General features: G+C 43.9%; 1 protein-coding gene across 1 annotated transcript; it reads right to left on the reverse strand.

The window, feature by feature from the left end:
• On the reverse strand, positions 1-26,756 carry SLC45A1 (solute carrier family 45 member 1). The gene is made up of 11 exons (XM_041419737.1): positions 26,690-26,756; positions 14,949-15,131; positions 12,513-12,589; positions 10,327-10,754; positions 9,231-9,323; positions 8,540-8,764; positions 6,803-7,542; positions 5,505-5,658; positions 3,880-4,056; positions 3,007-3,212; positions 1-2,936 (listed from the first exon to the last, which is right to left on the reverse strand). Exons 4-11 carry the CDS (start codon positions 10,727-10,729, stop codon positions 2,655-2,657), a joined length of 2,280 nt encoding a protein of 759 aa, XP_041275671.1. The 5' UTR covers positions 10,730-10,754; positions 12,513-12,589; positions 14,949-15,131; positions 26,690-26,756; the 3' UTR covers positions 1-2,654.
• Between the last annotated feature and the right edge of the window lie 1,104 nt (positions 26,757-27,860).

The following is a 27,860-nucleotide window of genomic DNA, read 5'->3' on the forward strand; positions in this document are numbered from 1 at the left end:
TTGCCATGAAGCAACCTTTAATGATATGGACTTAATCAAAATTAACCTTTAGGCATCACTGAAAAACAGCACAGCATAAAATCATTTTCCTGCCTAAACTCATGCATCTTTTTTTTTTTTTAAATCAGTAACTTGCAAATTTAGACAGAATATTTGAAGCCTTTGGATTCCAGAAGGGAAACATCACCTTGCAGCTCACAGTTCACCAGTGACCATATACAGTAATTTCTGTAAAATACAAAATGTCTGACAAAGGAAAAGAAGAAGCAAGTAAGCAATGCCTCTTTTTAAAGTTATTTCTAAGGATTTGGTGCAATTTTTAACTCTGCATGATGACAGGCTCTGGTTCTTTTCCAGACACCACTAGTATTGCTCAAAGCCCCAAATTAACACACTGATGTTGACTTAGAAGTCCTGTGTATGTACCACTACATAAATACCTATGCAAAATAAAGTCCATATCCCATAAAATAGAAATATGTCGTATAGAATCCACTGGGGAAGGCATACAGGCATAGCAATAGTTTTATAACTACATAAATGTAGTTGATATTATTTACAGAGGGAAATGGAGACAAACATTATAATCAAATACATTGATTTTATGAATTTTTTGAAGATTTTCACTTACAACAAAATCATCTGCAACTCCAGCTCCCTGGAAAAGTAAAGTGCTCACAATCCATTTAGTGCAATAATGCTGGCTACAAAACTTAGGAGAGGAGAAAAAAATTTTAAGAACTAATACCACATTAGCTAGTGGGACCAAACAAAAAACAAAATAGCTTTTGAGTTTAAAAGTTTGAGAAGGAAGAGAAATTAAGATTACAAAGCAGACTAACAAGAAAAGAATAATTTTCCAAAGTCAAGTCTTTAGATTGTCAGAAGTGCCAAATGCCATTTTTTCTCATGTTATTTGTCCCAGCTTTGTCCTGAACATTCTTGGAGACAGCTGTCCCATAATGAAGGAAATGGCACAGATATTCCTGCAGGTGTGACACCATGTAAGCCCAAAGAAAGAAATGAAAGGTGAATGTACTCATCAGTCTGACAGTCCCTTATGTCTGAGTGCTTGACTTCATACTTTCAGCAGTATTCTTGTGTTTAAGTCAACATTGAGTAATATGAAACTTGCTTCTAAAATATAAATATTGGGAGCAGATGATAAAAACCAGGGGTTCTTACAAGTTATGTATTATGCTTTCAGCACTGGATTACAGTAAGCCACCACAACTAAAGATTACACACATTATTTCACTGGCATCATAGATCAGAATCAGCTTAGGTGAGCAGTGAAATGCAACCCATTTAAAAGGAGTGACTCTCCAGAGAAAAGCCTTCTTCTGGATCTGGGGGCCAAATATCATCTCTACAGGGATGCCATGCACAGCACATGTGAACACCAAATGCCCACCAGCCTTGGCAGAACTTGGCTGCCCACCCAAATACAGAGGCAGACTGACAGGGGCTTTAGAAATAGCTTAATTAATGACTTAAAATTAACTCCTGGTCTTAACTAGAACTTGAGAAAATTCTCACCCACCACCTTCTAAAATCAGAATAATTAAGGAATCTCTCAGGTAATGAAACCCAAAGCCCTTTTACTGGTTTCAGTGAGATGTGGAAGATGCAGCTGTAATTGACAAGCACTTAGCCACTGATCCCCAGACTTCAGCATGTCCCAAGGTAAGATTGTATAAACAAGAACAATGAGATGCAGGCTTCCATACAAATGATTTTTCTTATGAGTAAAGTTCTTGAGAGTAACCTTCTGCCCAAGGGAGGTTGATGGGAAAAGACCTTTCTCCCCAAAACTGGCTTATGGACAATTGCTGAATTGGATTATGGACAAATCCTCCTGCTAAGTCATCACAAACTCCTGTAATCTTAATTAACTCTAATGAGGAATGGAATATGCATGTACTGGCAAACATCACCAGGGACCACAGCCAGGACCCCCAGAGCTGGGTGTGGGAGCCAGGCCACAGTGCTGGCAGCCCACAGAGGTGTCTTGTAGCAGTTCTGCTGGTGGGAGCTCTGTGCAGCAGAAGCCCGTGGCACTGGACAGAGGACTGACACCACCCGAGCGAGGCCAGTTGCTCTCAGCCTTCCCAAAGTTTTGAAAAGCACCCTGCAGAGCCAGGCCTTCCACGGGCAGAGGCTGCAGGTAGGACCTGCAGCTCCTCCCAGGAATCACCACTGCCCTTGGAATCACAGCTGCTCTGCCTGGCCAAGGAGGTGGCACCTTCTGCCCCCAGCCTGGCACGTCACCATTCCCACGGTGGCAGTCTGTGCAGCAGTGACAGAGGGAGCTTGTCCTGCCCAGGCACCAGACCTGCAGGTGTCCTGCCCCGTGCTGGACAGTGGCAGTCACCCCAGGATAGCAGCACCCCGAGGGCACGGCCCCAGCACCTGCTGCTGTCCCCCGGGAGAACAGACAGGCCTCTGCCACCTCGGGGAAGGACGAGCAGTGCCAGGCGCCGCTGCCTCACCCTCACCTTCCCACCGGCAGGGGAAAGCCCAGCAAAGCCAGCACAGACCTTTCTTCCCGTGTGCCGAGCCCGCTGCTGCCGTCCCAGGGGGCACAGCCTGTGGCGACAGGGAGGCCAAGGGTGAGGCAAAGAGGCAGCAGAGGCCGGGGCAGCTTCTCCCGTTCACTCGTTCCGCGCGCGGGGCAGGAGCGGGCGCTGCTCCTCGACGGGTGGCAGCTCCTCGGCGGGCAGCAGCTCGTAGGTGACGCAGAGGGAGGAGAAGAGGCAGCCCAGGAAGGACACCAGGCTGGAGAAGTACATGGCACTGCTGGCGCTGCCCACGGCCGCCGTCAGCGGCCCCATGGCCAGGGCCACGAGGATCTGCGCCAGGAAGTACTGGCAGCTCAGCAAGGAGATGTCAACGCCCATCCCACGCCGCGTGCCCTCCGCCTGCGAGCCGACGAACTGCGGGGACACAGCCACAGAGTGAGGGGGTGTCCCGGGGCTCCGGGCCCCTCCCCAGCCCGGGGCTCACCTCTCGGCTCTGGTAGTAGTCGCAGAGCAGGGAGTAGGGCAGCGTGCAGAGCGTGGCGAACAGGATGCCGTAGGTAGCACACAGGGACAGCAGCACGTAGACATTCCTGGAGAGCGTGGCCAGGCCCGTGCCCAGCCCAAAGGCCAAATATGCCACAAAGTACAGGGTCCGTGTGCTAAACCGCTCCTCCAGCTTCTCCAGCACGGCTGTGAGAAAATGGTACAGCTCTGGGGTGACCTGCAGCCCTCCCACTGCCACCCATCAGTGGGGCTCAGGGGTCCACCCTTGCTCAGGCAGCCACATCTCAGTGGGACCACTGCACCTCTGAGGAACTGCTGGCTTGCAAGTGAGTGCCAAGGACCCTTCCAAATCTGGCTTCCACGATGCAGCACTGCTGCCCTGTCTGCACAGAGGGCAAGGCAGAGCTGAGGCTGGCAGTGCCCCTGTCCCAGAGGGGTAAATGGGAACTGGTGAGGGTGGGCAGGCAGAGGCATGACACACATGACAAAGTGCTGGGGTGGCACATGACACCTGAGTGCTCTGCTGGGACACTCAGGCACTGGGTGCACCAGAATTGTGCCTATGGTGACTGCATGTATCTCTGCATTCCACGTACTTTGAAAATGCCACTTGGGAAAGGAACCACATCCTAGGAGAGATGTGTCTTCACTGGGCTGCTGACCTCACCTGCTGTCAGTGCAGGCCAAGCCAAGCAGCACAGGTAACAGGGTGAAAAAGAACACTCTGCTGCAGCACTTGTGCCATGTGGTAGGCTGTGTGCAACATAAACACTGGCCTACTTGTTGCAGAATCATTACTTTTAAGAAATGTATCTTTTCCCAAAGCAGTAGTTAAGACAGCTGTAGCAAGTACCTGAATAGAAAGCAGCACTGAATGCATAGATGCACATTCCCCAGCAGCCCATGGTGACCCCAGTGTTGTACTTCTGATACTCATCTGAGTTGTGAGGTGCTTTTGGGTTCCCTTGGAACACTACTTCTCCCATGAAGTCAGTATAAAAGAGTAACATCCCCTCAAATGAAAGCCACCCTGAAAGAGAAAAGTAACTTATTAGGATTTCAGAATATCTGTTTCCCCTTAAGATTACATGGATGTTATCAGCTACATTACAAATCACACCCTAGGACAGGTTGTGCAAGCTGAGTGTTACATAATATCCAGCCACATTTATCTGAGACCGCTGCTCCCCGTGCATAATGCTGCAATGTTTGTTAAAGACATTCAGGCTTTTAAAGACCAAGATTTACCATTTGAATTCCTAAGTGGAAACCTCGAGGCTGACTAAAGGCCACAAAATACTGGTTTAGCAAGACAGAAAAATAGATGACAGCAGTCTGAGCTGTCTTCAGGTTCTGACAGGACACAGCACTCGGTTTAACAGAGTGGCTCATCCCATAGTAATTTCAGGTTGCTGTTATCCTCCCACATAGGACTGGAAGGAGTGCTTCTTATGTCATGGTTGCAGCCTCCAGAGTGCCTCTGACACAGTTAAAAACTCTGCTCACAAATTGGCAGCAAGGCCATTGATGTAGACAATCCCCTAATTCCTTTCACAGCCAATGAGTATTAATTACCTGGTCCCTTCTGTCCAATTTAGTGTAAACTGGAACGACTGCAAGCCCTTCCTAAACACCAGTCACACACTGGTTAAGAGTAAAGGTAATACTGTGCTGGTTACAGGCACTCCTGCAATGCCATGTTACACACCTTGGCCTGTTTTGGGACCCCTGTACATGAGCAGTAAATACCAGCCTCAGGGTGTAAGCATGGAAACACAACTAATCTCATCCTTCTGCTTGCTGTGAACATTCCCCTTAAGATGTGCTGATTTAGGCTCTTGTTCCCTTTCTAGGAACACAGGCTTTACTGCTTTGCTGAGATGTTTGGGGTTTTTTCCCTTTCTAATTGTTCTAAGAAGGTACCTCATTAGTATCTACATGGAAGAAATCAAGTTGTCTCTATCAGCAGCCATTGCAGCAATAGATAAAACTGAAAAAGGTTCACCCAAGGTAGAATCCTCCCTTGTGGCGTTCACATTCTCTGAAAAGTCCCTTTGCCCAGGATTTTTCTCCTGGGAAGCTGAGAAGCCTCGGGGGAAAGGAAAACAATTCTTATCTCATTTGCTTCTCCTGTGTTGTGCTCATGTGGAATGTGTTTGGAGATTGTTCACCCACAGGTGATTGTTTCACTGCATTCTGCTGTGAGTTGTTTTCACTCTTTGGCCAATCAGGGCCAAGCTGTGTCAGGACTCTGGAGAGAGTCACAAGTTTCATTATTATCTTTTTAGCATTGAGTAAGTATCCTTTCTGTATTCTTTAGTGTAGTATAGTATAGTATTCTTTAATATAATATAGTATCATAAAGTAATAAATCAGCCTTCTGAGAACATGGAGTCAGATGCATCATTCCTGCCTTCATCAGGGGTGCCCTGCAAATACAATACTCCCTGGTGAAGGCAAGAGGTGCTTTGGGAGTACCTAGGAAGTGGTTGATGCAGAGGTTCCGCAGAGCCTTGGGCATGTGGCAGATGGTTGAGCACAGCAGCTTCACAGACAGGGGCTGCTCCGAGGCCTCGCCCGATTCGTTCAGCTCGCTCTCGTACTTCACCCCATTCAGCAGGATATTAGCAACCTGCACCAAAGAACTGCCAGGTCAACAAGCACAGTAAGGGAAGCACAAACATCCTTTAAGCAGATGTATGCAATATTGCACACCTATCTGATCATCTGAAAGTTAGACTCTGCTGCTGGAGTATGTTGACTTGGAGGTTAAGAAGTGTTTTGGACTGGAACAAGTGACAAATGGCAGCACTGCACTGTGGCTTTCAGTATGCTCCAACCAGTTCTCTTCACTAGGGGACTTGGTAACCACATTCAGATGCACAGGCACAGCAGGAATGCATAAATTCCACTGCATTTACAGGAGCTGTACCCACTTTCAGGTGAATGTGGATCCTGAAGTTTTAGAGACACTGAGGAAGAAGAGGATGAGTTTAATTGAAACACATTATCATTGCTTGCTAACCTCAATGCTCAACCTCAGTGTGCCCAGAATGTAAAATCCTGGCCCTAACAAAGTCTGCTCTCACAAACTGGGTCAAAAGTACAGCAACAACAAACAAAACAAACAAAAATCCACCACCCCCAAAAATTAAAATAAAATAAAAAATCCCCAAACCAAACAAAAAAAAATAACAGAGGACTGTTTACCTCATCCCAGATCATAAAAAAATGGGCCAGCATGCAGAGGTCTCAGACATTCCAAGTTATCACCAACAGTGGGAGGTGAGGTCAGAGTCTTATCCCTCAGTAAGGGAAAGCTCACCTCCCTGATGGAGCCAGATGTAATGACTGCCATAAGGAGAAGCTCATGGGAGAATCCTATCCCTGGCCCTATTTTGCAGGTCTTTCTGTGGAAAGGGAAGATACAGGCTCAATGAAAATGTGACCTTTTCTACGTTCATGTGGTAGCTCCCTTGGTAGTAAATCAGGACTAAAAATACTGACCTAACTCTCACAACTGGCCCAGTTAAGAGTGGGACATTCCCATTTCTGCCATCTTAACAAAGGCAGCTGACAGACTGTCAGCCGTAATTCACACTCTACCCACTACTTTACTGATAGAGTCATAGCAGGTGTGCTGTTCCCATGACTTTTATGAGGAAACACTGTCACAAGAGCCTTTAACGAATAATTTGTGCACCACATATTTAAAACCATATGAAGAGATTAATAACACTCATGTTTACATGATCATATTGATTTCCTGCTCTTACCTGTTGGCTGAAGGTTACATTTCTTCTTCTGTTATTCTCTGGGCAGTGTCCTGTTACAGCATCTGGAATGGCCAAGGTCTGAGGTCTTTTCAAGATCCCCGATGACCGTGGCTTTATTGCATCCAGTGAGCCCACTCTCAGCACATCACTATCAGACCCTGATGTTAAGCTGCTTTCCCCTTGCTCCAGAATTCCATTTGCTCCATGGTAACAGCCATCAGGCACCCGAGGAAAGCTCACACTGACAGGCTGCCTGGACAAACTAGCAGGAAGTGTCATGTAACTATTATGCCCGCCTGTAAAACAGTCTATAAGCACACTGTCAATATTTGAAGTCCCAAAGGATGATGCAAACTCATTAAGTCCTGTCAAAGAATTGTCTCTGCTGATAAAACTCCCGTATTTTGGCGTGAGTGGGCTCATGGGGGAAACAGGACTCGTAAAACTTGCATGTAAGTGAGCTGAGTTATGAGAAGCAGAGTTTTCATTTACACTGTCCTCAAAGAAGAAAGGTGGAGAAGGAGGGAGAGGAAGACTTGGACTTTTCATCACCTTTTTCTTCCTGTTAGAGGACTTTAAGGGTCTCTCTGGAATGCTAACTAGAGTCAGCACAGTAGCAATAGTCAGTACAATTGAGGTGAAGACATAGATGACACGAAGTTGCCCTCCTACAGCTTTTCCAAAACTGGTTTTATCCCAGTGTATTCCTCCAACAACATAACCAAAGCCACCTCCAAGACCTGGTGGAAAAACAGAGCTAAGATTATCTTCCCTATCCAGTCCCACAAGTCAGCAGCAGCACAGCATCACTTGTCTACTGAATCAGGAGTAGAATCTGACATTTCTGTTTTACCATTTGACCCCTTTTCACTTCATATGCACTAATAAACACAGCTGTGCCACAAGGACAGTCTGCATGTACCAACACGGTACAGAATGAGGAAGTGATGACACAAATAATTTAAAATTATAATTTTTCTTTGCCAAGAACAAAACACCTTACCTTTAGCTATTTCAGTCCGTAAACAGAAGTGTCCACCAGCCTTGTGACAAGGCTCTGCAATCATTCAGCTAAGACTGTTTTCCTGAAAGTGAAAATCCATTTTCCTCATATGAGGAATGCAGATCTAACTAAGACAGATCCAATCACTTCAGAAGTGTAGCAAGCTCATTACTCAGCACTGTGTTGACAGTGTACAAAACTGCCACTGTGTTACTACCGATGAACAGGGAAGTTTTGAGAGCACCTTTCTCTCCATTCACATGATGAAAGTCTTTCAACACTCTCCTTTCTTACTCACAAACACATTCAAGAGTGTGGAATAGTCTCCTAGAACAGGGCAGCACAGCAATTGAAGATGACAGCAGTGAGGGATCAACAGCACCCAGTATGTACTTTCGCCTCCAACAGAGCAACTACAAGACACATATTCCACACCTGCAGGAAGCCAAACCTCCTCCCTCAAGGGATAATTTTGTTTCCATAGGTCTTACAAAATGTGTGAGGGACCTTCAGATGAACAGCTCAAGACTGTATCTTGTTTGAGTTGAGGTAGTTACAAAAGCCTTTTGCAATAAGTCGATTTTTTTTTTTTTTTTACAGTTAGTTAGTGATACCTCTCAGTATTCAGTCATGATGCTTATTCAGGAAAAGACCAGTGTTTACACCCTGCTTTCTCACAGCAGGGCTTGTTTACTCAGGGCTGACATCTCCCAGGAAGCACCAAGAAGACATACCTGCTAACAAAGCATGGATGTTGAGGCCCCTGTCTTGATCCACTGGGCTGCACACATCCATCATGTAGGCATGACTGGGATTGTCTGCTGAATCTGCACTGAAGTCCATGAGGACAACACCACAGACTGTAAGGATGATCCCCCATTTGTGGTTATTCTCAGTGTCAGACAAGGCACTCCCTATATCTTTGCCATTCAGCATAAGTGAGAGCCCAAGCAACGCTCCTGGGAACAAAACCAAAACAAAATCAGTCACTATTTGTAAGCAAGCCTGCAGAGCTCCAGACTCCAAAAGCATTATTCTACCTGCACAGCCTTGCAGCAAGCACTATTGCTCTTGTTCATATCAATGCAGCCTGGGAAATGAGTGTGGTTTATAGGATGCACATAATTCTTTTCCACTATTTGAGCTTAACAAATGTCTAGAGTTTACTTTGGCATCCACATTCTTGACCCTCAAAACATCCTTTCAGACTCTGAGAAGCTTTAATGTGTGGATCTGCAGCTGCCAAAGCATCAGCTGTGTCACTCACCATCTTCTTCAGACCCACAACACCCAACACCTCAGTATCACAGTATATCAATCACCTCAGTATCACAGCAATTTGTTCAGCTTAGTGCCACAAGGGATTGTCACAGAAGAGAGATGCACAACATTAAGTGTTATGCCCGTAATTTCTAGAAGACACACCTACTGCTAAAACCAGAATGAAAGGTCTTCTCCTCCCAAATCTTGATGTGCATCTGTCACTCCAGGCTCCCAGCAAAGGCTGTAGCAAAAACCCTAGAAAAAAGGAATCACCAATGGACAGGATTCTTCTACAAGCCTGTTTCACAGAGGAGTTAAAACAGGCATGCCTTAAAAGGCAGTTGAGGCAGGACAGCACAGTGCAGTGACATCCCCAGTCAGCACTGCTCACCCAGGGGCACACACAGCACACTGCCTGGCATTGCCCAGGACAGGGACTCAGTAACAGAATGTGCTGCTGCTCACTGCAGGGCACTTCACTCTGCATCAGCAACACAGAGTTTGACACCAGGTGAAGAGTCAGAGTACAAGTTACACATTCTTAAGCACTCTGTTCTTTACAAGCTATTTCATTTATCCCATATTACATGTGAGATCCCCTGCAGGATTAGCTTGGAAAACAGCAGGAAGCAAATATGGAAGTAGGAAAGATGCCTGTATTAATCTGTGCCAGCCTGTTAGGAGGGGCCTAGCTCTTCTTCCAAAGCACATGTTGTGAGTACAAGAAAAGGCAGAACAAAATTTTCCAAGTGGTATCCATAGTAATGGATACACTCCCAGCCTTGCCTCTGTGCTAAGGCAAGTAACTCAATGCCTGGATCACCAGTGTCAATGGTCTTTCATCACTGGAACACCTCATTTGTTTCAGCAAGTCAAACAGGAGAAGGCAATCCCACTCTGCTTTTTTTCACACACCCTTGAAAACTGTCTCTGTATGCTTTTTTTCACAGGGACATAAATGGATACACTGATCTTCTTATGCTTGTTTTTAAGTACAGGAACAGAGCAACCAAAGGTTCCCCTCACACAAGTTTTAAGAGGTTGAGAAGCTATTAAAAGAACAGGTATTTTGAACACATTTGTCTTATTTCAGGCAGGGCACAGCAAGAATTGTCCTCCTGTTTGTCTAAAATTGTGGTTAGTACTTCTTAACCTCCAGAGAATATACTCATGAACAGCTGAGGTACTGCAAACAAAAATTTTTAAAAAACCCATAGTGGAAAAAATAAGAGGGAAGAAATAGTACACAAAAAGTTACCTAATATAGGGCTGATGAACCACACCATTCCATAGAGCTGGTCTGGCAGCCCCATCTGGAGCAGCACAGGGGTAACGTAGGCTGTTTCCATGGCATAGCTGAATTCAAGCCCAAAGAGAATGCACCCATTGAAAAGGAGCTCCAGGAAAGACCTCTGAGGCTGGAGATCCCCAAAGTCAACCAGATCCATGGGACAGGGAGTGTTCGGGGGCGGCGGCGGCGAAGGCCGGATGTGCTTCCTCCTTTTCGGGTGTCTCTTGAAGTTGTTGGCCCGGTGACTGATGTGCCGGGTGGGCAGCCCAGAATAGCCCGGCACTGGCGGCCTCCAGACTTCCTGAGAAGCCACCCCTGACAAGAGGGCAGCATCGCTGACAGGGCTTGGTGCCGATGGTGGAATCATCATGGCAAGGGGTCTGGAAGACAAACAGCTCAGAAGAAAATGGTTGAGGTAAGAAAAACTTTGCTTAATTTTTTTTTACTGAAGTTCAAGTCATTTGTCAACATTTCACATATGAAGTATGGCCTTTGTGTTAGTTACAACTTCTTCTTTCCATCTCTTGATGGAAGGCTTTTGTGCTTTATGGGCACATCTCCTGCATCCTTGCACAAATGAGACACCAGAGATACTGTCTAGGTTACCTAAGTATTTGCCTGCCACCACAGGGGATTAAAATTGAAATATTTAAAACAATTAACAGTCACAGATGTCACACTTCCCAGCTCCCAGTGGGTCAGCAGAGGGCTTACATTTATGTAGAATTCACTTGGGTTAAACTCGCTCAAGCTAAAAAAATAAATCATAATCTCAGTCTCTGTTTACAATAATGCAAAGCTGTGGTCTGGCAGCAGATTCCTGACCCCTGCTGCAACATGAAATCACTTTGGCAAGAAATCCTTTTGCTACTGATCCTAGGACTCCTGCTGCCTGTGCAGAGGCCAAGGCTTAATGCAAGACTTTTTTCTCAATGACCAAGTTTGGTTTTATTCCTATTTCCATTGCTGAATTCAGCAAAGATATCTCCACTGCAAGGAGGGGGTCTGATCCTTAGGAACTGAATCATGAGAAGAAGATACACACCCCACAAGCTACCCTCAAAACTGCTACTCCTTCAGTGCTTAATGGTACCCAAGTGCTGAATAGGCTCCTTGGATCTCATCAGAATCACTCCTGTAGCCAAAGCCTGCACAGTGTGGTGGGTAAAACGGCCAAATGGTTTCCAAAATAGCACATCAGATAGATGCCAACAGATCTGCTGCATAAACCACATGTGATTTCTTGATTCTTTCTGCCAGAAATGGAAACAGCTCATGAGTGAAGTCTGACCTTTTCTTTATGCCTCCTTGCCCACAGACCAAAGCTGCTGCTGCTGCACAAGAACAGCTCCACACCACCCCATGCCTCTTCACCAAACCCTCACAACTGCACACTAGTGACTAAAACAAGCCTCTTACTTTTTTTATTACAGTTCCCCTGGGGAAAATACTCCCAGCTCTTCTACTCTTTGGCTGTACAGCACTCCCCTAAATCTCATGTTTTCTGCTTCTTCATCTGGCACCTTTCATATACTGCTCTTCCTTCCTGTAGCCCTTAGTCTAAACAAAGCCACAATTTATTGCAGATCCCCAACTATGACCAAAAGCAGAACCCCCCAAGCCGAGGTTTTCCATCACGCTAACCCAAGCAGTGTTAAGCATGGGGGATGATGCCCACACAGACCAATCCTCAGCTCCATGCAGGCATCCAGAGACACTGCACAGTACAAAACTGACTGCCCAGCACCTCACAGGAGATTGCAGCTGGAGTAACTTGAGTGCATTTGCAGGCCAAGGAGGATAAGGAAGGATGAGAGTGAGAAGGCATCTACTGAAATATTGCTAATATTGTATCAAGGGTTTCCTCAAGACTGCTTCTCCTCAGAAGAGGTGTCTATCATGCAAGAGAGAAGAAAGGGCAATTCATCATCCCAGCTGCACATCTTGACAACCCTCACCTCACACAGCACCAACAGCAAGCTGCATCTTGCTGGGAAGGCTCATTAGCCACAAAGTCCCAAACAAGGACCAGCAGAAAGAGAAGCATATGGAGACTTCGTGAAGACGTCTGCACCAGTGTTCCCCTTGACACTGTTCCTCCAAATTACTGAAAACTTCTTATGACCCATGTCTCTCACAAGCAGAGTACTTACTTTGCAGAGTACCTTTATCAGCCTCCAGGAAAAAGTAATTTCCTTACAATGAGAATTTGTTAAAAATTAGGAGATGCCTGAAAGAAGACATAACAAAAATCCACTCAGATTCATGACAGTGGCTATAAAAAACCCTTTCTTTCACAGAGCCATGACAAAGAAGATGAGCTAGTAGCCCCTTTCACTACTATTATACCTTGCCATTGGCACAGAGGGTGTTATCTCTTTATTTTCATCTATTAGTTTCATTTCATACTAGATCCTCCTTTATCTTCCTGCTCTTTACTGTGCATTGCAAAGCGATTGCATTCCAAGTCCTAAATGGCAATGTTTTTGTGATATAAGGAAAAACCCCCCATGCACAGCTCAAAAATACATGTGGTGACCTGCAAATACTTGAAATGAAAGGCTATTATTGACAGCATGTCACTGGTCCAGCAGAAAATCCGTGTAAAACTATGAACTGAGCCTATATCCTCAATCCCCCATCTTCCTCAGCTTACTGGTGGTTCACAGGAAGACATCTCAAACCTGCCCTGGGGTAAATTACGTGGTGATCACAACAGCAGCAAGGCAGGAAACCTCTCCCTTAGTGGAGAGGGAGAGGAGAGGGCTGCTAGCCCTCAGTATCAATAGTTATTTGGGATTTTTCGCGCTCCACGTCTGTTACACCAACACTTGCACATCACAGTCTGGAAGGCGATGCCGGCACAAACGCGTGTGCTCAGGCAATGCGCTCGGCAGGCAGGGTCATCTCCCCTCACCGCTACGCCGAAAATAAGTCTACTTTTCTGGCAGAATCCGGTTCCAGTTTTTCTGCGTCGGGAACCGAGGGCTCCCAAAACCCCAGAGTCACCGGCGCCGCGGGGGAAGGCCGGCCCTGACCCTGGTGCTGACCCGGCCGCCGCCTGCTCATCCTTTGTGCCGGCCGGGCAGGAGCCGCGCCGGCAGCGCCGCCGCCCCGGGGCGGGGCCGGCCCCTCACGGCCCCTCACGGCCCAGGGAGAGCCGCCCGCTGTCCGCGCAGTCCGCACCGCTCCGCGGCCCCCGTGCGGCAGCGCTCGCCGCAGCCGCTCCCGCCCCGGACAGATGCGCTCATTCCCAATTTGGCACTGGCGGGGCGGATCGTGATAGTAAGATTTTTAGCGGGTACAGAGGTATTTTTTGATAGGCCTGTAGAGCAGATGCCGTACAACAGTGCCGTGATGCACTTCTCTATTTAACACTCTTCCCCCTCCTAGGCTAGAGAAATTAGGCATTTTTCTTTTATAGTGACATATTTTGGGCTTGTCTTTCAAATTTCCTCATGGTTTGCAAAGAAGATGTAATGATGTAGTGCAGTCTGCTCTACTTTTAAAATAAAACTTAAAATTCAGAGCCTTAATAGTGAAGCATTCTTAATTTTATCTTCGGAGGTTACCATAACACTGCAAAAAGCCCTAGTATATATTAGTATTTAGGTCTTGTAGAATTTGTTGTAGCAGGAAGATGGCACATAAATCAGTAGTCATAGTAGGAATAAAAGGTATTTGTCTGTAGAAAACCAGCTCTAATTCATGCAATAGAGGGTGCAATCACATTTGGAAAAGATGCCAAAGAGCACTGTCTGAGGCAAACAGGGTTCAGCTAGGGGACAAGCTCATATAAAGCTTGACAAGAAATTGTGAGAAATTGGGATAATCTTGCAGCACACAAGGACAGGCACAAGAGATCACTGCACATTCTTATTCCACGGATTTCCCGCCACCTGATCTGTGGTTTTCAAGTTTTTTATGTCAGTTTGGCCATTATATTGGTCAAGTATTCTTCATGAGTGTTTATATAATTAAACAGCAGTGTAAAGGACCTGTGTACAACACTTAGGGTTATTGACTCACAGCATGACATTTGCAGGGCAGAAAGGGGTTTGTACTTGTCTCAGTGAAAAGTGGGACTGGGTTCCTCACCTATCCTCAAATGCTCTTCCTCAAAAACCACAACCCAAACAGCATGTCTGCAGTCCCAGCAAAACTGTTCCCTCACTGCTTTCTAACACAGGGCTCTCTGTAAGCATCTTGTTCCTAAACTGACCCTAAGGTATGTGCCTGATTGTGCCAGATTAGGTGAAACTGAGCAAGAAACTTGTCATGCACTGGCATTGTTGCACTGTTGTTGTCAGCAATTTGATACAATTCACCTTTTCATTTCCTTCTCCCCTGTCAAAATGCTCATGCAAGATAAACTAAACAGAGACAGTCAATCCAATGTCATAGATGTAATATTTGAGTAATGTAATAATCTCAAAAATACAACTATTTGTCCCAACCAACATGTGTTCCATGCCAGACACCACTGCAGGCTTCTCTCGAGGATGCTGCAGGTTCCCCATTTTGAAATACACTCTATCCCCAGTCCTCCAGCAGATTTGAAGTTATTTTGGTGCTGGGATGTTCCTCACCTGTCTGTGCTCAGCTTCTTCTTTTGCCTCCCCAGACATGAAGCTTCTGGGTCTCCACCGACCCAGCCTTGCCACATGCCACTTCTCAGAGCTGGTCCACATGCCTGTGGGCACAACAGGATGCTGTGTCTGCACCCAGGTCTCCTCCACAATATCCACAATATCCACTACTCCACTTGCTGCCTGTTGAGAGAACAAACTGGTTTTAGAAGCCACATTCATAAGGAACCGATTAAAATCATTGCAGTTGCTCTGGGAGACAACAATCACATTCCCATTCAAAACCACAGGCTGACAGCATCCCTTTTATTTACCTGCCTCCAGTGTCACAGCACTGGAAAGATCCTTCATGCTCTGAGCAAAAAAGGCAAAAAACAAAGAGGAAAAAAAAAAAAAAGGAAGTTGAAGAAGATCTGAAAGCCTAAGGATGAAGGACAGGAACAGAAGTAGGTCCAGGCACAGCTGAGAGAGAACATGAGCAGGCAGGTCTGCTGCCACAATGATCACACAGGTGGGGCAAGAGGCAGCAGTGCTGGGAGAAGCCATTGCCATCAGAAGTAGGTACACCAGCTACTTCTCACCCAGCCTCTGGTGCTCAGGGACAGCTGCATGGGCTGGCCATGGTGTTACACACCCACAGCTGTTAACTGCCTGCTTTGGTAAAGACCCAGGCTTAGCCACCCCTGCAGTGACCACAACTGAGAATACAGCACAAGCCCTGCTCCCTCCAGCCTCAGTCCAACCACCACCCATGTGTTAGAGCTCTGCAAACACTGGGAAGATGAAAACAGTATTTAAGAGTCCCATTCCTTGTCATGAGGATGACTTTTTGTTCCACCTGGCCATGGAGAGTGGGTTATATCATTAATGCTGGCAGGCAGTCGTGGCCATTTTATAAAATGATTTTTCCTCTTAAATGTATTTGAGACATTAAACTCATGCTTATTCCATGGTCAATTAAATAAAATTGTCTGCTCAAAACTTACACAGATTAACTCTTACACCATTTAGCACAGTGTGTCCACTTGGGGACAGTGAGACAAATAACTCTAGACCTTCCCAGGGTAAGAACAAAGGAGAGAACAAAAGCAATTCCTGCTGTGCATTCATTTATTAGCATCCTTTGGGCTTTAGACAAAACAGAAACCACAAATCTCCTCTCCTCTGTGAGTTTGCACATAAATTGCAGTTGAAATGTAAAGTTACTCATTTACTTTGTACTACTTTAACCCATCAGCGTTCAAAAGAGCAGCTTTTGGTGTTGAATACCTACTGCTATGAATCTGCACTGTTCCCTCCTAACTTCTCTGGGTGCAAGATGGTTTGCATTCACTAAACACTTTTGTTAAGTCCTTCCACAAAGCAGCTTCTAACAGCATATTCATCTCTGCTCATTTACAGCTTGATGTTAGGCTCAGTGTTTCATTTGCCAGCAGGCCTCATTATTTGCTTTGCTCACATCAGACCATTCTTCTGTTTCTTAGAAACCTCTCTTACAATTCCCATAATCCTTTCCTCTGAAGCAGACATTAGCTCCAGTCGAGTGAAATTCTGTGCAAGATACCAACAGAGAGTATGTTGTTCTCCTGTTGAAGAGCAGGGTTTCAGTTCTGTGGTGTTGGGTGTTTCTTTTTCTCCTTTTGTCCTAAAATTAATTTAAAACATCTTTCAGTTTGGTTCAGTGGATCCACGATGCCATTCAGTGATCCATCTGGAACTGGCAGCTTCTTTTCCAAACATGACTTGATGTTTTGGGGGGAGAGATACAAAGTCTGTAGCAGACTCACCATGGAAGTTGTGTGATGCTCAGGGGCTGCTGCTTTAGAACACCCAAAGGCCACATGAATGCTGGAGCAAAGATTAATCTATGCTCAATGACTCAGGGAAGAAGAGGCCTGATGTGTTACCAAGTTTTTGTGTCTGCAGAGGGCCCTGTGCATACACTTGTCATGGTTTGATACTGGCCAAACGCCAGGCAGCCACAAAAGTCATTCACTCTCTTCTGCTATAGTTGGGCAGAGGAAAGGGCAAAAAATTAATGAAGGGCTTATGAGTTGAGATAAGAACTGAGAGAAAAATACTCTAAGGGCAAAACAGGCTCAAATTTAAAGGTATAAGGTAAATTTATTATTAACAGAGCCAGAGGAGGATAATGAGAAGTAAAATAAACCTTTAAAACACCTTTTCCCCTCCCCAGCCCTTCTCTCTTTCCCACCAACAGAAGAAGAAAGCACTCAAAACTTATGAAAAAGTTGAGATCTCTTATTTGTTGCCAGTGGTTAGCTCTCAGTGAAAGAGAACTTGACTGAGTCATGTGTGCTGTACTAAGCCTTAGTACCACAGCTGCTTTGGCAAACCCCTTGCCAGTGATATTAAAGAGCACATAGGCTTTTTCACCACCTTGTGTTTTCTAAGTATTTTAGATAAATATATATTTATGTGTATACAAACTCAGTGACTGTCTAAAGTTCTTCAAGCTGTGTAGGATTTAGTGCCAGGGATTCAAGACATTTGTCTGACATAAAATAAATTGCCCATGAAATTTTGGGTGAGTTTTCAGAAGGTTTTAGAGGAAAAACAACCACTCATCTTACGTGACTTTTTACAACAGCTTCTTTGTTACTGTATATGAGACCAGAGTATCCTGGGCTGTAGCATCTTCCTGTTCTACTTAGGCAGTCACCATATTTTAGCAAAAGCACACCTGGAATAAGCTACAGTCAGGAACTCTTACAGTAGAGATCCAAAGATCTCAGCTCATGTCTAGAGAACAAGGTGTCAGCAGCTGCATTTCTCCTCTTGTTCACAGACATGGCTCCAGATATCCATACACACAAAACCAGCCCACTGATTTTTCACTGTATTTTGGCAAGGGGGGAGGGAGGGAAGGTCAGCCTTGAAGTGGTCAGGCAGTTGACCTAGATGATAGTTGGAGGTCCCTTCAAATTGAACCATTCTATTTTGTTCCCTAGGCCTTTTTTTCTTGAGAACTAGACAGCAGCATGGTTACTTAAGAAGCTAGGAGTAAAGCCCTGTACATTTGCTACTGAGCATCAGGCCTGCCTCTCTTAAGTAGTCTTTTTCCAAGCAAGGTCAATACTCAGAATTTTCCTATAATCCCTCAGAAAGCTTGATGCAATTCTTTCTTTTATGCAGTTAATTCCTCATTCTGTCCAATGCAGTTAACAAAAAGTCACATTATTATTCAACTTCCTTGGTGCTATCGTTCTTTTGCACTATAATAATTTAAAACAGATCAACCCTAGACCACCTGTAAGTTTGCAAATCAGGGACCAAGACATTTCATCAATGCCAAGTTCATGACAGTCTTACACTTATTTAAAATCAGTTCAGCTAATGACAAAATTGCTAGAGTTAGAATCATGGAATATCTCAAGCTGGAATTGACCTGTAATGATGATCAACTTCAACTTCCTGCTCATCACAGGTCCACCTAAAGCTAAACCTTATAACAAGACATTCCTTGAGCTCTGACAGGCTTGGTGCCATGATGACTTTCCTGGGTTCTGTTGTTCTGGTGACCAACCATCCTCTCAGTGAAAAACCTAATGTCCAGTCTGAACTTCCCCTGGCTCAGCTTCTTTCCATGGCTTCATGTCCTGTTGTTGGTTACCACTGGAGTTACACAGATGAATACAAGTGTTCATCATTCAGGCTGACATGTCCTCTAAATCCCAGCTGTACCTGCCCCTTCCACAGTCCACTTTTCCAGATCATTTCCAGAGCCAATCCCAGCTTGCCTTCTTCCCTTGAACTCCCCCTGTACATCTATTCCAGATGAGAGCTTTTGCTAAATCCAAACAAAACTCTGCTTTCCACAACATTTATGCTACCAGTTGAAGAACAAAATTTGTATTTCGTAATATAAATGCCCAGTCATTCCACTAAGGTCTATGGCCTATAGTATTGAACACCATGCAAACACAGAGCAGGACAGAAAAAAACAAGCAAGTTCAAACAAGGTGAGGTGCATCTCAATTATATGTTCTTAATGCTTATATGGTAAGATGAGCTTACCACGTAAATTACACCGCCCCAGCATCCCTTACCTGCCAACTGAGTAGGAGTAAAGAAGTTGGTGGGCAGCTAATACAATGTAAGAACATAAAGAAACTTTGTATGTGCCAGTCTGCACAACACCTCCATATCTGGCCTCAGCACATTGTCATATGACTTTAATAGCCCAGATAAATCAGTTCCTGAACTGAACTCCTACACTGCCTATATTAATGGATGCATTAAGCATTTAAAAAGACACTTGAATTTTTACTTCGAAAAAGGAAAAATACAACAAAAAACCCATACCTAAAGCAGCACCAGAAATAAGAACCAGCACTTTACTGCAGAATGAAAAGCAATGCTAACAGCTCTGATCTGTTGAGTTGTCAATTCATTGAGAAAATAAATTCAACATAGTGAATTACTGTAGAATATATGAACATCAGTATTTAATATTCAGGAAAATTTCATTAATGCCACACTTCACCTAAACCATTCAAATGTTGTGCAGTGTCAGCTGAACAGCTTTTCTTCCAGTGATTTGTACTTGATTTGACTCACGTTTCAGCTTAGACATTTCCACAACAGCTGCATATACATTCACTGATTTTCTGCCAGGAGCTTTCTGCAGACTGCTCAACAAACACTTCTATTTACTTCTGCAGAACAAACTAGTGCTGCCCTCAGAATAATATGAGGACGTTTATGCAGCTCCTGCCCTCATCAGCCACCCCTTCAATGGCTGGTCTCTCACCGACAATGGAAACCCAACACCGTTCAGAGAATTAGTCACTAGGGGGCACTTAGAGAACCCAGAAGATTGAGAAAGTGCTTGGGATCAGAAGGCCACAACAGTTTAAATAGTCCAAATTATGAGATTCGCATTTACTTCCTAAGCAAACTCCTGCAATCAATATTTTAAGATACAAAACAGGAAAATAATTATATTTCAGATTATGACCGTTATCATATTTTGTCTTCCCATCAACTGAATTAAAGAAGGCTGGGGAAAAACTCTCCTCTGAGGCAACACAGACTAGGCTACATTGGCCATGCACTTCTAGACAAATGTTGAACAAAAGTGTTAATTGCTGGCACGTAAGATACAAATCACATGAGGTAGTGGCTGTGCACTGAGTAGCTGAGTGCAGCTTCAGGGAAAGAGGTGCAGGAATACACAAACCAGTGTGGCAAACTCACTGAAATACAGCATTTCATTTCCCTGCAGTGCCTCAAATTGACTATGCATTTCACAAGAGACAAGGATGTGATTATGCCCCAGAGGCCCTGCAGATTTTATTCTGTATGTGACAAGCCACTGAAAGGTGACAAGTGCTATGTCAGGAAAGCAGGAGCAAGAATGGAACTTGCAATCACTCACAGCAAGCACAGTTTGTATATATTTGAACTCTAAACTTAATTCTCATTTGAAGATAGAGCATAAATAAAGACTACTCTCATCCCTGCTGTGTTACATGAACAGTTCAATTCTTTGCCTCTTATATTAATTGTAAGCTGTAGCTTTCAGCCCAGTATGTCCTGTCTTTAGTAAGATTAAAATTTTCTTGGCTACCAAGAGTCTTTTTTTCTGTATGCTTCTGATCTTAAAAAAAGGGCAGAATTTGTAATCATTGAGTTCTGCAAAACCTCAAATCGTTGCTTTTGTGAAGGCCAAGTGCAGGGCAGCACAAGGAAGGGTTGGGCCACTGCTGTGCAGGAGCAAGTGGTGAGGTGAGCACAGGTCACAGCACCTGGCCATGGGCGAGGGTGGTGACCAGTGACCCTGACAGGTCTGTCACACACTGCCAAAGCACTGCTGCTGCACTGGGCTGTGTTCTCTAGCAGGAGCTTGGGCTGGCTCAGGGCCCAGACAGAGATGGGGCACTCAGAACTCACAAAAAAAAAGCAGAATGGCACTGAGTGGTAGTTGGTGGACAGGAAGGCCGAAGGTGTGCCTGCCTCTTGCTAAGTATTCATTAAACTCTGATTTATAAATTGGCTCTGTACCTTGTCTAAATTGACTTTGGAAACCTATGGGAAATACTGCCCCACTTCCCTGTGTTTGTTTGCCACAGGGGAAATGAGAAACCACTGGGTCCCTGGGGCTAATTACTTTCTTCAAAACCCAGCACTGCTCTGTTTCTGACTCAGCGCAGCATTCAATTTTCTGCTGAGATTGTATCTATATCGCATTACAGGCTGAGTTGCAATAGCACCTGATGTTAATTGCAGTGCACAGGCTGCTCCCTTCTCTCCTTTACACCAGTTATCAAGAAAAACCAGTAAGTCCACTTCTGCTGGTTTTAATTTAGCCTCTTCCACCCATACAGAGTGCCTGTCAGACAGGAGAGGCAGGGGCTGTCATCCTCTTTCTGCCTGAAAATATCTAACAACAAGGTAGAGACTAGCTGGATGTCTGCATGTAGATGTCTACATTCCATCCCAAACAATCAGATACTTAATGGAGACAGAGATGTTGGGATGCATTACAGCCACATGGTGTAAACAGATACAGACTGGTACCATCATATTTCCTGGACTGCCTCAAAGCCAGGCAGCCTTCCTTGCCTCTTGCATCCACTGAAAGCAGAGAAAAGGACAGAGATGAAGTAACAGGAAAAGGACATCCCTAGGCTGCTCTCAAAGCTTGTCAGTTTCTTTCAGGGCCTATGCCTGCCTAAAACACCAAAGCAACCCTTAAACACACCAGAATCCAAACCACAGAAACAAGCAGGGGCATTCTGACTGGACAAGAGTATATGGCTCAGCAAATTGTCCAGTGGGAACTAATCTGAGAACATTTGTTGGGTCATGAGTAAAATTTACCTTTTCCTGGAGCACAGTGAAAGAGATGAGGGGGTTTAACACCTTATCATTATTTTGTTTCCCTTCTAAATGTCCACCTCTGACAGTGGCATTCTAGCACTAACCATGTATCACATAAATGTTTCTGAAAGTCATTTGCTAGCCTGTCATTTGCCAGCCTATTATTTCCCACTCCCCTTCTGCCAGCAGCAACCAGGATTTCTGTCATTTTCAAGTGTTAACCAGCACTGGCAGCTGCCACTTGCTTGGCATCATATGTACATAGAAGAATGATAGGGATTTGTAACATGTGCCAGACTTCCAGTGCACATTGAGTGAACAGCATTAAAAGAAAATGAATTAATTGGTCTACTGGAAAGCAATGCCTCTGGGACTAACACTGGGGGCTTTGGATGTTTTTGAGTGAGATCCTTCAAGCCCAGCCTGCCACCAAAACAACAGGAGGGCATCCATGGCAGATCAGGCAGCAGTGCTGTTCCCAGCAGTGGACAGTGGCTGCTGCTGCTCACAAATCTGCCTTCTGCTGCTGTAAATAACCTATTCACCTTGCCACGCAATTTGCTGAGTGTTTTCAGGTGAGTCTGAGTGCTGTTAACATCTCCTCTCTTCTGATTTCTTACCTTTAGTTAAAGGCCCTTTCCCTGTTTGGCAGCCCATTGTTTTCTACTCTTTCCCCACCAGCAGTAACAAAATTGCTCTGACTATAGAGTCCAGCTTGCAGCATGATGTTTCCATTCCATGGAGTTGCTCTAGGATTTGCCTTAATTCTCTTAGGACAAAGGAGGTTAAAAAAAAATAGGAGAGGAACAGAACATTCTGTCAAATAAACATTTGCTAATGCTCTTGAGCAAGAGAAATAGAACAGGTAGCAAAGAGATTAACTATCTGCTACAGCAAACAAACAGCAGCAAAGGTGACCTGGACACTCTTTGGATGGTATTTCTGTATTAAGCCTGATACTCTGATATATTAATTGGTCTCTCCAACAAGAGCCATGACTTCTATATACAAAATTGGAGGTCAAAATAATATAATTGATCTCCCACCTGGTATAATAAAAACAGGTTTGCTGTTAGTTTGACTTGCCTACCCTTTTTTTTCTCTCTCCCATGAGGAACAAATGATTTTTGCAGGTACACAGTTACTCAGTTTGTCAGTAAAATTATAATCCTTTTGCCTGTAGGACTAGCAGAGCTTGCTGAGAATTCCTGGGTTTGATTTTATATGAAAGTTTAATGCCACTTCTAGGTCAGTTTTATGTCTGAAGATTGAACATGGTAAATGAGCAATTGGTTCCTCTCTTCTGAGGCTGAGCTACATGAAGGCTCTGATTGCAGCCTGGAATACCTTAACCAGCAGGAAGTATTTTTCCTTCTAGGAACAGATGAAAATGACACTGCAGCCTGAGTCAAACTCCAGGGTAAAAAAATGAAAAATACGATTGAGAAATGGTGGAGAATGGCAGAAATTACTTAAGAGCTGAAAAATATTTTGCAATAATCTAATTAAAGAATTTTTTCTGTTGTATTCCTGCATGAGACACACAGCAAGAGCTTCTAAAGCAGCTGGTTCAACCTAGGGCAGAAAATTAAAGCTAAACAAATTGAAGTTACAAGTAAAATGTTTTTCAGAGCTAGAAAAGATCAACTGATGCAATAAGCTATCAAGGGAAGCAGTAGACATGCACAGGTCTCTGGAGTCGTGTGTTAGTCAAACAGGAAGAGAGAACAAGGATGGAAGATGCTTGTGCTCTGTGAGAGCTCAGCCCATGAGAGAACTGGTCCCTTGCAGCCATAAGGATGAGAACCTGTCCAAACAATCCTTTCTTAAAGACAGCAGGGACAGAGTTAGATCACATCCACTCCACACCAAACCAAGTTACCATCTCTTGCAAAGGCAAGAAAATCTCCTTCTCAAGAGTTATGGTGAGAGAGGACATGATAACCTCAAGCCAATTCCTTCAAACAGACCATATTCCCTTGGCTCTCATTTTCACATTGGCCAAGAGGCTGACAGCCTTCCCATGCACAGGGGGAAAATGCTTCCAACCTCCCACAGCTGTTTTTTTAATCAAAAATCCAAGTGCACCAGGAGACTTGCTTAAGTGATCAGGTTACAAAGAGGCAATAAAATGGGAGAACTTACTGATCAAAGATAAAGTGATCATCCAAAGATACTAGAATATAGGTTCATTTACATTGCAAGTATCAAGTTGATGTCTTCACTGAGAGTTCCAGAGATCAGATTTCACAGTTGAAGGACAGAGATGAAAATTAGTATATTTATACAAGTAGACTTTTGTCACTATTTTGTCTCTGGGCAAGTTGGATAGGACAAACATGTTTGATAAAAGTGTCTTGCTGCAACTTTTGCATAGCTTCTCAAGCCACCCACTCACCTAAAGAGAAACACTGCCACCAAATCTAGTCCAGGAATCACAGTCAGGCCATACCCTTTACTTTCCCTGGATCATACCGAAAATAAAACCTAGAGAGCCAGTTCTCAGATACAGGAGCACACAGTCTTAACATAATATTGGTCTTGGGAACTTTGTGCACACATTTTCCTCAACAGAAGAGATGACCAGGGCTAGTCTCTCCCTCAGATTTAAAGCATACTGGACAATACAGAGTCAGGATCTCTCCTCAGAATTAATTTCCCTTGAGAATTTCAAAAGGGCAGAAACATGTAGACACTGTGGACCAGTGTGGTTTGTACCATTATAAATTTTGTAGCTAAAACAACAATCTGTGTACTGGTAGCTCTGCAAAGGAAGTAGGATCTAGAATTCTGATGTGCTTTTATTACATGTATCACTCCCAGAATTGCCAAGCTGGACAGCTGGCAAAGCCAAATGTCACATCAATATTCTCAGAAAACAGATGCAATTTTAGATTGCTTCTACTTGACACACCAAATGGATCTTCATTAAGACAATCATTATCTCTGTTACTCTTCTCCAAAATGGAATTTGATTCCATTTGCAATTCTGTATAAACCCTCCAGCACTGTCTAACTTTTCTCACCCCTTCACAGATACAGGTGCAACACACCCAGCTGGAAAGAAAGGGTTTATTATATGTTTGTTCTCTCAGCCACTGCTACAAACTCCTGATTGGAGACTACACAGAAAGGATGAGTTGGGAAGGGAGGTTCTGTTAAATGGACTGTCCACAATCACAGTGTCTCCTCAAAAACCCCAAGTGTCACCTTTTTCTGTGGTAGGTTGGCAGAAGTCATGGATGTCATGGATGTCATCTCCTCTAAAGCTTAAGCCAGAACAGCTGCTTCCCTCTTTGTTCTGCACAGAGTGCACCTGGGTAGAACACACACATTACATAATAGTAAGTCAGAAACTGAAAGGAGCCAGATTGCTAAACCCTTCTATGTGGATGAGATTTTTTATTTCCATCACCTGATAATTTAATTGCTCAATTAACTCTGCCTGAATGCCTTGGCTGTGGAAGAGGAATGTTCCCTTGCAGGTCATGGTAACCCAGACAGGAGGCAAGTAAGCAATGCAAAGGTAAATGATTCCTCTACAGCAAACCAAATGCATCATCCAATTGTATTTTCTTTCCTGCTCTGCTCCTTCTTCCTTGTGTTTTAGGGACAGAACAGGCACCAGACAAATAAAAGACCATAAAACTCTGGTAAAGCCAGTATCATAGGCCTTGCCAGTATCATAGGCCTTGCCAACATGGTTTAAATCCAAACCTTTCTTAGCCAATTCAAACCTAGCTTGGACATTTTGCATTTCTGAAACTCCATAATATGCCTAATTTAGGCAGCAGGGTCATCTCCTCCTTGAGGAGGACTTTGAAACATCTGCTGCATCACTGAACATTATACTCTTGTTTTTCTTTACCCAAGAAGCCAGTGGAAGGGATGCCACTAAAGTGGCACTTACTGACCATCCTGGGGCAGAGTGGGACTGACTGAGGGCCTGTGGATGTAACTCCTGTCCATCAGCAGACCACATCTCAGAGGGCTTTGGTTCCAAGGAACATGCCTGGAACAATTATTGCAGCAAACTACACATGATTTAATCATTCCTTCTTTCATAAATACAGCAGTCAAGTTCATAAACCTGTGTCTCTGCTGTTCATGTCAAAACCTGAGTGCCCCTGTACAATTTATGGAATCATGTTAGATTATTTATTTATATTATTTCTCATTTATATGTTAGTGGGTAAAAAATTCTATTAAAATAATCTTAAATTGCTTAGGGACAGAGGAGAGTCTGTATTCCTGGAGACTTTTAAGATTGTCTGCCAGGATGCTTGAGAGCATGTTAATATTATTACATCCTGCCTTGGGCCAAGGAGATAACATAGAGGAACTCTGTGACCTTGTAAGATGTTTCCTAGCTATTCCTGGAAAAAAGAATGACAATGGGCTGGAAAAGCAGCAAAGTAAAACCTAGTCAAAGAGACACTTCTGGTCTGTCTTCTCTGGAAGAAAAAAACCCCAAAAACACAAAGAGGGTGGAAAAGTTTACATTGAACAAAGTAATGACAGAGAGAAGAGCTTACAATTGAAATCAGTGAGTACTAAAGGGAAAAACCTCCTCTGCTACATGATCCCTTAAGGTCTTCTCATGATCATCATCATTAAATCCCTACCCATATTATAATTTTAAACAGCTCCTTCAACCTCCATTTGTGAACTTCCCCCTGGTAGTGCTCCTTTCCATCCTCATGAGAGCTCACATGAAGTCATTCCACAATGAGCCTTTCCTAAATTCCTCCCTGAAGCCACTCTCAAACATGTAGGGGTGAAACAGAATTTACTTGGCAGATTACTGACCCCCTTCTGCTCATATTTAGGATGCAGTGTCTCCTGAATTCTTGGTCATTAGAAATCATCAGCCTGTTGATTCTACAAGTACTCACCACGCTAGAAAATCCTGTTTCTGCCTCATGCCATGCAAAGCCTGACTGGATGTTACTTTGACCTGAAAAACAAGAAACTAAGTAGGTTTGTAGCCAAACCTCGAGCTGCTGACTATATCTGTGTCAGGAAAAGGTGCATCTTTAGCAATGACATTATATTTAGAATATGCCTTTTCTTAGATAGATCCTTTAAATCAGGGCAGTTCAAAAGAGGTGAATTTAATTAGAAAACATTTATCCCAAATGTCATAATGACAATCTTGGAAATTCAAGATTAATGAAAGCCAGAAAGAAGCTAAAAATAGCAGCAACTATACGTAACCAGCTTGGGAAACAGATAACAGAAGTAAGAGGCAGTGGGGAACTGGAAAGGAAACCCAAACCAAAACAACCTACTTTCCAGCAGACAAAGACAATCAAAAGTGTATATTAGTACAAAAACAAATGCATCTATCTATGAAAATGTCTGTAATAATCAGATTGTCCATTATGACATTCATAGGGTAAAATCTCCCAACAGTAATACAGAAAAGGTAGGTATTTCTCAGAGTTATTGCTTTTTTGGAATGCCAGATATGATGCATATCATGTCATAGCTTAAAACAAACTCAGAGTGACATTTAAAAAGTAGTACTAGAAGTGGGATATTACTGAATCAGCATCCTGGAGCTCTACAAGACATCTGAAGATCTCATTGCCAAGGCTCATTATCTGCAAGTCATTGAAAAATAAGGAAGCTTCATAAGTCAGAGAGAAAAACTAATCTTTAAAAGCACAAACAGGACAATCCAGGACTAAGACCTCTCTTAAGTATTTGGAGACAATAGCCAAGAAATAGCTAAAAATAACTCGAAGTCTACACATGAAAAATTTATTTAAAAACAGGAATAAGTTTAAGTGTCGCTAAGAAATTGAAAGGATTTGCAAGGAGAGACAAAAAGACCCAAAAAAATGTTACTTGTGGCCTCTGACTAGAACTGCTCTGCTAGTAAACAAAATATTATGGCATCAGTAGTGACAGAACTTCAACTAAAAGCAATTTTACTTTCAAAATGTTTGGATTAAGGAAATGCAATTGTAGCTTAATATGTTTGGGATACCATCAGAAAACTGCCTTTAAGATGATAAATTTGCCTTTTTACTCCACCTAACTTACGGAAAAAATCTGCAG

This window comes from Onychostruthus taczanowskii, unplaced genomic scaffold, assembly GCF_017590055.1.
Source record: "Onychostruthus taczanowskii isolate IOZ18803 unplaced genomic scaffold, ASM1759005v1 scaffold61, whole genome shotgun sequence".
Classification (NCBI taxonomy): domain Eukaryota; kingdom Metazoa; phylum Chordata; class Aves; order Passeriformes; family Passeridae; genus Onychostruthus; species Onychostruthus taczanowskii.